At 43.1% G+C, this 10813-nt stretch overlaps 1 protein-coding gene across 1 annotated transcript; it reads right to left on the reverse strand.

Moving 5' to 3' along the window:
- Positions 1–3555: 3555 nt before the first annotated feature.
- On the reverse strand, positions 3556–8327 carry MAGOH (mago homolog, exon junction complex subunit). The gene is made up of 5 exons (XM_075184023.1): positions 8179–8327; positions 6464–6522; positions 5948–6058; positions 5390–5472; positions 3556–3796 (listed from the first exon to the last, which is right to left on the reverse strand). Exons 1-5 carry the CDS (start codon positions 8264–8266, stop codon positions 3697–3699), a joined length of 441 nt encoding a protein of 146 aa, XP_075040124.1. The 5' UTR covers positions 8267–8327; the 3' UTR covers positions 3556–3696.
- Positions 8328–10813: the final 2486 nt, after the last annotated feature.

Genomic DNA, 10813 nt, shown 5'->3' on the forward strand with positions numbered 1-10813 from the left:
ATTTACACTGTAAAATCCAATGACCACATATTCTCTGTACAGCGTTGTGTACTATGGTTGGTGCTATATAAATAATAATAGACAAGTGTTAATGAGGCAATGTGAAGGTCTTAGTCTGAGAGACCTGAGCAATCTGTAGATCAAGGCTTTATGTGTTATATGGAGGCACCCCAGACAGCTTAGCAGCTATTACTTAATTCAATTGATTTGATATTTTTATAATAGCAAGCATAGGCTTTATAAAATATATATATATATATACGTTCATATGGTCTAACAGAAATAAATGCAAGTTTCCATAAGCCGTGGTGTGACTGGCTCTACTGCTTCCTGTAGGACTTTGTGACCAAAACTGACATCTGCTGAAGTGGTCACATTACCCTGTAAAATTCAGGGAATGTGCTAGGTGAGGTCCATGTGGCCGCTTTACAGACTTCTCTTAGTTCACCTTCTACTTCTCTGCTTCTACAACAGGCTCCTCACCCGTCTTATCCCCACTACCAGTAGGAGTCCCTCAGGGCTCTGTCCTTGACCCTCTGGCCTTTTCTTTGTACACCTCTTCGCTGGGTGAACTTATCAGTCTTCGGCCTCTAGCAGCACCTCTATGCCGACGGCACCCATATCTACCTCTCGTTTCCTGACCTCTCCTTCATGCCTCACTGGGATGTCCTGCTGCCCCCTTCTGCCATATCCTCCTGCATGTCCCAACGTCTCCTTAAACTCAATATGGCCAAAACTGAACTTTTTGTCTTCCCTCCCTCAAGAGTCTCCTCCCCTCAATCACTGTTAGCAATACCAATATCTCTCTTCCCCAAGTTTGATGCCTGGGTGCCATCCTTGACTCTTCCCTCTCTTTCACCCCCCCCCAATATCCAAACCATCATCCAATCCTGCCGCTTCCATCTCCACCGCATAGCTTGTATTAGACCTTTACTCTCCAATGATGCTCCCAAAACGCTCATCAATTCTCTAATCATTTCCTACATTGATTACTGCAATCTGCTCCTTACTGGCCTCCCCCGCATCCGTCATGCTTCTTTTCAGTCTATACTCAATAACCTTGGCGAGACTAATCTCACCTTTCTACCTCCCCTCTCTGTCAAGTCTTGCACTGGCTCCCCCCTTTCTGCTACAGAATCCTCTTCAAACTCACCCTCACCTACAAATCCTTAACTCTGCTGCTCCCTATGTCTCCAACCTCATCTCTATGCATATTCCCTCTCATCCTCCAACATCAACTAACGACCACCTCCCCAGCCCGTTGGTAACCACATCCCACTCCTCCCTTCTGGAATGATCTTCCTTGTTCTACCAGGCTATCTCTAGCCTCAAAACCTGTTCAGTATAGTCTATCACTCCATTGTCTAACCTTCCTCCTGCCTTCTTTATCCCATCTTATATGCCTTCTTCACTAACGTGTAGTATTCTCCACCTTCATTAATCCTCCCTTCCTCAAACCACCCACTTCTTTTTTTTACCCCCTCCAGTCAGCTTTCTAGTTCCCTCACCCCTGTGTGCAGGGGAAGGCTGTCAAATTTTATCCAGCCTATTAGGAAGATTTTAAAGTTAAAAATAAAAAAATGCAGGTGAACCGGCTTAATGTAGCCCACTATGGGACCAGCCCAGGGGGCAGATGTCCCCCTGCCCAGTGTGTGCCACCTCCCTTTAGATTGAAAACGTTCAACCTCCTACTCGTTACCTTAGGCATGACAGCTTCCTTTTGTCCAGTAAGAGAACCTGCTGTTTTGAGACCCCCTCCTGTGTAATAGGCACCATAAAGGCTCCCTCCCTCCCAGAATGTGGCGTGTGTATGAGAGGGCAAAAGGGGATCAACCCCTGGATAAATATACAGATATGGAAATCAGATAAAAAATCTAGAACAAATCACAAACAGAGCAGGCAGTAACCTGACTATTTCAGGAGCTTAGGCTCAGCTTCTAATCCAGACCTAGGAGTTTTTGTACCAGTTAAGCCGTCTACCTTTAATAATACAGTATATGTGAGCCACAGAGGGATTTCAGCACCATTTGATTAACTTAATCCAGTAAACCCATGGCCCTGAATATTTTGGCTGACAACAATGCTGTTCAAGTCAGTAAAGAAATTTGGCTGGCACCCTTCTTGGCCCAGTCCAGAGGGACAAGAATTATGGTTATTGCTCTGTACTGGATTTGATGCTTTTGATCACCATACGGAGGTCTGAGGATGAACTTTACACTGCGTCCATGGAGCCACTAGTGCACATTACAACTGCTATAGAGCCCAGGAAACGGCTGACAGTGATCTGTATAGATGACCTAATGATCACATTTTATTACCATTAGACTTGGTGGTGACACCAGTTTTGTATGCAGTTTGTGAGACAGGAAGCTACATAGATTATAATGGGCAGGGAAAGGGGTGAAACACTGCAATAATTCCAGCTACGTACTGCTGGAGTTTTGTGGATTATTTCTTCACATGTCAGACGTCTACATGGAGGATCTCACATTTCTCAGTACTAAATTCTCTTTCCCTGTTATGTGTTTATTAGGCTTGATGGATGAATATATTTCTTTGAACAGAGACTTTCAGTTTAGTTTATTTTATGCTAGGAAAGCATTCAGCCCTGAACTTGGAAAAGGAACTCAAAAATAGAGATTACATTCAACACAATGTGCCGCCTATTATGATATTTCAGCCTGAACATTGCCTCAAAGTGTCCGAGATCTGAGTCTCTCCCAAAGTGGTGGACACATGTTTATTCATTTGTCTTAGAAAAAATGCAGCGAGTTCAACCTGTTTAATACCTAACGCAATACCACGAAATGACTTATGCCATCCATAATTGTCCTCACATATTTGATCTAGGGCACGTGGACAAGACGGGCCTTATTCTTTAAGGAGAGCAAAACAAAATGGAGTAAATTTTCTCATGGACAAAACCATGTTACAATGCAAGGGGTGCAAATTAGTTTACTACTTTGCACATAAGTTAAATACTGGCAGCTTTTTCATATAGCACACACAAATACATAGCTTTATTTTTACACTGAAATGTAAAGTTGATCTAGGACATGCCCTACCCCAACTATAAATCTGTCCCCACATTTTAAATTTTCCTCCCCCTCCAATGCAACATGTTTTTGCCAAGGTGCAAAGTTACTCCTTTATTTTGCTTAACTTTCAATAATGACTCAGGCACAATGTGTCCATTAACTTATAGACAGTCCACTATTGTTAATTATAGTCGAGTTACATGTCTGAATGGGTAGTAAAACGAGTTCCATGCAATAAATAGCACGTTCTCAAATACATAAACAGCGAGAGAGAAGTGAATGCTTTAAGATTACTTCAGTATTGGACAACAGATCACAACACTTCAAGCCTACATGTGTTGTGGTCAAACAGAACCAAGAATAAGGTTTGTGATTATTAATAAACTGTCAGGTACCAACAGTGTTTACCCCACTGTTAATCACCAGAGAATCATGGGAAACTCCAACAGCACTAATGGCAATAACCAATTGATGCAAAGAAACTTTCCCTGGAATAACATGCTTTAGGGTCACACAAAACAGTCTAAAAAATTTTAATCAACATTTTAATAAAGTGAGTCAGGTCCAGAAAAATAAAAGATACACATTAAAAAACAAAACCCTCAGAATTTTCATCCAAAGTAAATATAATAAAATGAGCTCCTGTTCTCCCAGAGAACTAAATGGGTTTGATTTTGAAGTGAAGTCCAATCAAGCTGAAGACCAGACACTTCAGGTCCTGTACGAGGTAATAGAAAACTCTTAGTCCCTCCGGGTCTCTGAAAAACAGACATATAGGCTTGTGTTAACAGGGTTTTTAGGTTCTGCATAAAATGTACTGCAACATTTCATTGTAAAATATAACTGTACTTGAATTGCATGCTTCTATAGAGAACCTGCATAGATTTTTCAATACGCGTATTGGTATTTATAATACCAAAATTATAAATACACCAGCGACGCTGAGCGTATTAGAGAGTGAACCGAGTACATACACACAGATCTCCCCCTTATAGCATCACTTCCTTACAGAACAATCCATATTCTGACAGGAGACCTCAAGTGGTTGAAAGCAGCTCAACCTTCTATTAAAGGATGGATGGTTTACAGTTAACTCTGCATACTCAAGAGTCAATTCTGATTATACAAGTACCCACCTATATTTTTCATTGGTTAGCTACAATCTAGAAGAGTGGGTCTAGTATTACCTACAGATAGAAGGAGGCTCAGTTTCACTTAGAAGCCAGCAAACTGTGCTTACTGTATACCTAGTACAGGAGTCACCAGACTTTTACTGCAACCCATCCAGCATTAGAGATTAGTTATACCTCTAGGTGCACAATGAATAGATGCGTTCCATGTGCTAGGATACTGTTTTCACTATGATATGGAAGAAAACCCCAATAAACAAGCATTACTATATCTCTATCTACACACACCCTTTTCATGGTGGTTCTGTAAGTGATATAAAACAGTTTAATAACATATCTTAAACTAAAGAACAGTTTCACACTAATAAAATGTTCTCTTAAGCGTATGAAAATTATTTTGTCAAGAGTTGTCCAATAAAATAAATATAACAGTCCCAGTTCATATAATGCTGATAACCAGGGGCGGATCTAGACTATTGATATACCCGGGGCGATTTTAGGGGGGGCGCGATTTAGGCCCCGTCCCCTTTCTGATATCTAAGGCTGCCGGCGGCTGCACAGTATGTGTGCAGGTCCGCTCGGCAGTGTGCTGCCCCGCTGCTCTGATTGTGTTTAAAACACAATCAGAGCAGCCGGGCAGCACACTGTCACTACCGAACGGACCTGCACAGTGTGCAGCTGTCTACAAAATGACAGCTAGAATCTGATTGGTTGCTATAGGCAACATCCCCTCTTTTTCAAACCCGCAGCTTAGTAAATCTAGCCCTTAGAGCCACTTGATCTAAGTATAAAGGATAGATCTCTCTATCTACACACACAATGTCTTTGTGAGAAATCCTTTCATCCTATTTTTTCAAAAACAATATCCTAGAAGAAGAAATTCATTCACTCCATGTACGCATAGGGGGATAAATTATACTACTAATAGGGCTCAGGAATTCCATTGTTTCTACTCTCTTATCCCTAACAGGCAGCAGAACAAAAGCCCACAACCACACCAGGGCTGATGCAGATATATAGATATATAGATATATATTTTAGTGTATAAAACAACCAATCCAGATAACATTATTAAAGTCTTTCACCATCTGCAAACTGATCCACCATACAGACCCTCAGTGGATACGCAACCACATGTACTTCAGTCTCATTTGTAAGATGAGATTTTTGACCACAAGTTTTTTTTTGGGGTGGGGGACAAAACAATGGAGAACAACTTACTTTGACTGATTCACATCTATAAGAGAACCGATTTTCGATGTTGTAAAAGATATGTGTTCATCCCCAATCACAATCTCCAGCTCCTGCAATATATGAGGAAGAAAGTAGTTTATGTGTAGAAATACAACTCCACAATCTTCAGATTTCTCCTATAAATCCCTGTACATTGCTTTATAAATGAACAGTAATCATTTGAAAATGTAACAACTCTAGATCATAATGTCAATATACAGTATGTACAAAGCTTTCTCAAAGAAACAAAATAGAAAAAATAGTTTAGGTTCTATTCGTCAACTTAATCCTCTCTGGACATTTCAGCTTTTATTTTTACCCAACTTTTTAATCACTGTCAGATTTACCTGCAGGTGAATCAGACAGTGAATAGACACCACCATGTATGACTCGTGCCTGGCACATCTGGCCCTGCTCTCAGGCAGTGCGGGTCTCACGCTGTGGGTACTGTAAGGGTAGAAGGCACCAATGTGGCGAGAACACGTCCACCTTAAGCATCATCTATGTAAGAGCCTAGACATGCGTCAGGATGGAAACAGAACACACCTGTCGACCAACTCTGTCAGGCGGGGGCCACAAGGCATCGTCTTCTTTTGTGATTTCACTGTCATCTATGATCCGCTTCAATTCCTCCATCACACTCTTGTGTACATATGCCTGGAATGAGAGATGAATTAAAATATATTATTCTGTGGGGTCCTCCAGTCACAAAAGGAAGAAAATTTAGAACAGGATTATTCTTTTATACACAGGACTAGTTAAGTGCCTAGATTTAACGTATCATCCTTTTAATGGTTTTCCTTGTGACACGGTCCTACAACCACCTCCCCACATATATTTTTTTCAGTTACCTGCTGTAATAATGGGTATAAGTGGAGGTCTGCCATCCTATGGACACTTAATAGAACTCATACTACCATTATATGAACACGCCAAGAGACAAATGCATTGGTAACTGGGACACTAGCCAGCAGGCATGCAGAAACAGATGTTAATCACCAACCGCTCCCATCAGTCCCCCACCCATTTCATTAATGCTGCATTCCTACAATTAAGACTTACCTCCTTTCGGATCATAACATCATTCTTGTAGTTACTGTTGTTGGCATAACGAAGTTTACCTGTTAAAAAAAATAAACAAATAATTGGGAGACTCAGTAAATAAATTGATATTTGCCTTTGAAGTTAGTATGCATTTTGGGAGTCTACCTTGATCACAATAGTCATGAAGTAAGCACGGCTACTCAGTGGTCCACTTTTAGATAAAGTGTTCTCGCAGTTTTAACAAACAATATCCTTTGCACCTAGCATCACTTATACAAATGTCTTTGTCTTATTTAGTAAAGTATACATGCTTGGGGTTCAAAATATACAATTATTTTATAGAATGACTTTATAAAATTTTTGGGAACTGGATACACTAATATCAGTACCAAGCAATTCGCACAACTAAAGTAAAAAAACAACAATGACAATCTTAGATAATATGTTGTTCTCTGGTTCTTCTGGACCAGTACACCATGCAGACCTTTGGCACTCTTGGACTCCGTTGCACATGTGACTGACAGGCAGTACAATGTTATAACTCTCTCACAGCAACCAAAACGCCTATCTCCCATCTAGACCACTGTAACCTCATCCAGTCTGGCATGTCTCACCTTTCTACCTACCAATCTCCTACCCAGTTCCTCTCTTGTTGGTTCAGACTGACCTTGCCTACACATTAAAACCCCATCAGATATTAAACAAGATCTTATGTCCTTCTGTTTTTTCCTATTGCACTGAGATGTGCGCCACTTGTATTACCTTCTTGTGCTTCCATATTATGATTTACGTTTACACAATATTTTATTTAGTTCATTATTTTGGTTTCTGACAAATTTATGTATACTCTGTAAACCCCCCACTGTACTGCAGAATAGCACAATAAAAACAATAATTATAATCGGAATAAAGATTCATAGGTTTAATATTACGAGTTATTTCTCAAAAATAAGTATTAGCTGGCAGAAACGGCTGCAGATTAGTATTAAAATGCTGTCCCAGGGCAATAAATACCCTCTACCGCACAGACCCCCACCTGTTCCAGTGCGTACCCTCTACCGCACAGACCCCCACCTGCCCCGGTATGTACCCTCTACCGCACAGACCCCCACCTGCCCAGATATGTACCCTCTACCGCACAGACCCCAACCTGCCCAGATATGTACCATCTACCGCACAGACCCCCACCTGCCCCGGTATGTACCATCTACCGCACAGACCCCCACCTGCCCCGGTATGTACCATCTACCGCACAGACCCCAACCTGCCCAGATATGTACCATCTACCGCACAGACCCCCACCTGCCCCGGTATGTACCATCTACCGCACAGACCACCACCTGCCCCGGTATGTACCATCTACCGCACAGACCCCCACCTGCCCCGGTATGTACCATCTACCGCACAGACCCCCACCTGCCCCGGTATGTACCATCTACCGCACAGACCACCACCTGCCCCGGTATGTACCATCTACCGCACAGACCCCCACCTGCCCCGGTATGTACCATCTACCGCACAGACCCCCACCTGCCCCGGTATGTACCATCTACCGCACAGACCCACCTATATCTGTTCCCCGCCCAAATATATCCCATTTATAGGGCCTATTTATAAACCCACCGCCTCCAGAAAGCCGCAGTCCGCTTCCCTCGGCTCAGCCTCACACCATACCCGGTGACACACAGCACCGGCCCTCTACACCAACTGCCGGCTCCCTCCCCGGTCCTTACCGTCTGGCCGGAACTCAAATTCCAGGAACTCATGTCCAAACTTCCCTTTGTGACCCACGTAGTAACGGAGATAAAAGTCGCTGCCCATGATGTTCCCGTTCGCGCTCCCGAATGACGACACCAAGTGTGTCGGTGCACACAGATGACGGGTGACGTACAGCGACACACTGGCGACGTAGGGAAAACGCGGCAGTGATGACGCGTTGGTGGTGGAGAGAGCCGACCAATGGGAAGGAGGGCGGGACTACGATCGTCCTATTGCGTGTTTTAGCGCGTTTTTCCAGCTCACTAGAGGTTGCATTGTTCTGTACGTTTTGTCCCTGTTACCATTAGAGAGGTTATGTGATTGTTACATTGACGTCGGTAAAGCTTGGTCTGCTGGAATATGGCCGCACTCCATAAATAGCCCAAACCGTCCAAGTGTGACTACAATTAGGTGGATAATCTCTTCCTGTTGTTGAATTACAATGGTTTCTCTCTCTTCCACTTATAAACAGACCCTCCAGCAGGACTCCCTCAATGTTTTCCAAATTCCCATTTCACTTACTATAGTAGCTGCTGAAATAATTCATTGTGGTTTCAACAGTAAAAAAACACTTTTCACCGTAGGTAGCATAAAGAAATGTAATAGAAAATTAAGTGGCACGTGAGGAAGCATAGTATTTTGCATACCTCCCAACCAAACTTGCTTATGCTTTCTTAACAGACTGTGCTTGTAAAGAGGGCAGGGACTTGGTGATGTAATTTGCGTCATCATGCTCTCTCCCACCCGTTGTGTGATGACATGATGTTATTGCACATTTAGGGGGCAGGCTATGATGTTGCAAATTGTACTTGACCAAAAAGTAAGTAAGTGAGTATGCGCCAACTGGCCTGTTTTAGTCAGTCCAGATCTGAGTCTACTGATCAGGATTTTATGTCCCGATTATAGGACAGGTGGTGTTTCTCCTAAGTGCTCCATGTGCCAGTGGCATTGAGGGGAGTTTATATTTCTGCCCTGTTACCCATTGCCTTCGAGACCATTAAAACACTGGCTAAATGTCAATCCTACTTACCATGGAATTTCATTGCACTGCTCTCAAGATTTTCAAGTTGCATTACAGCATTGGAAACGTTTTGCCTAAGGTGCCCCCTTCACTGCTAGCCAGGGCTTGGAAAATTAATAAAACTTCCCATTTTTTAAACCATGCATGTGAACAAACCAGAATAACAAAAGGCATCCCAAAAACATTTCTGTATTTGGAATCAAGATGGGGCATGCCTAGCACCTCTGAAGCATAAGGAAGCCCTTGACTCTCTTACTCTCTCCAAACACACCCTTGCAGTGCCAGGTTAATGTGTCACCCTCAATTGGTGGCTCTCCTAAATATTTGAAGGCTGTGGGAAAGCCTGATTGGGCGTGGTAGGGGATGCCCCATAAGTGGGGAGCAGCATAGGAGAAGTCTTGCAGGCAGGAGTGAGAAGTGGTTACCAGAGACGAGACAAGTCGGAGGTTGGAGATAGATCTAAGAGGGTGAAAGAGAGAGTATTTTGATATGAGATTTGAGATGTATGCAGGGGAACTGTTGTTGAGGGCTTTGTAGGTAAGGGTGAGTAATTTGAATTTTGGAGGACACAAGGAACCTGTGTAGGGATTTGCAAAATGGTGCAGCAGATATGAAGCGGTGAGAGAGGAAGATCAGTCTTGTGGCAGCATTCAGAATGGATTGAAGTGGGGATAGCAGATACCAGAAGATTGCAGTAGTCAAGATGAGAGAATGGATAAGAGTTCTGGTAGCATGTTGAGTAAGAAAATGGCGTATTTATTATTATTATTATCACCATTTATTTATATAGCACCACTAATTCCACAGCGCTGTACAGAGAACTCATTCACATCAGTCCCTGCCCCATTGGGGGCAGGCAGTCTAAATTCCCTAACACACACACACACACACAGACAGACAGACAGACTAGGGTCAATTTGTTAGCAGCCAATTAACCTACTAGTATGTTTTTTGGAGTGTGGGAGTAAACCGGAGGACCCGAAGGAAACCCACGCAAACATGGGGAGAACATAAGGCCATGGTCGGGAATTGATCTCATGATCCCAGTGCTGTTAGGCAGAAGTGCTAACCACTTAACCACCGTGCTGCCCCATATTCTTGCAATGTTTCTAAGGTGGAGTCGACAGGACTGGGAGAGAGTCTGGATGTGAGGAATAAAGTAGAGGGTGGAGTCATGTGTGACACCAAGGAGACTGAGGACATTTTGTTGTTATTAACAGTGAGGGAGATATGAGGAGAGGTGGTGACTAGATGTATCCATGTTTATATTTTTGTATATTATTTTACTATTTTCTAGGAATAACAACATCAACATAATACCATAGTTGCCTATTCTCCCGGAATGTCCGGGAGACTCCCGAATTTCTGGGAGTCCTCCCGAACACCTGGGAGAGCAGGGCAACCTCTCGGTTTCTGGTCCTCTCATTACTTAAGTGGTGGGTGGCGGGGCTTAGGACGCGAGTCACGCATCATTGTGGCTGCGCCCCCTGCTGTAATAGGCTAAAAAAGTGTGCTGCCATATAGGGGGCAGGGCCAAATGGCGTGATTCACAGAGCCTCGCCCCCACATGCCAACCTCCCCCCTGATCT

This window comes from Mixophyes fleayi, chromosome 8 (assembly GCF_038048845.1).
Source record: "Mixophyes fleayi isolate aMixFle1 chromosome 8, aMixFle1.hap1, whole genome shotgun sequence".
In the NCBI taxonomy this organism is placed as follows: Eukaryota; Metazoa; Chordata; class Amphibia; order Anura; family Limnodynastidae; genus Mixophyes; species Mixophyes fleayi.

Coding starts and splice junctions, on each gene's coding strand:
- MAGOH (XM_075184023.1), bottom strand. CDS start 8,266: ATGGGCAGCGACTTTTATCTCCGTTACTACGTGGGTCACAAAGGGAAG. Junction 6,059..6,463: donor ATGTTATGATCCGAAAGGAG/GTAAGTCTTAAT, acceptor CTCTCATTCCAG/GCATATGTACACAAGAGTGT. Junction 5,473..5,947: donor CTGACAGAGTTGGTCGACAG/GTGTGTTCTGTT, acceptor CATATATTGCAG/GAGCTGGAGATTGTGATTGG.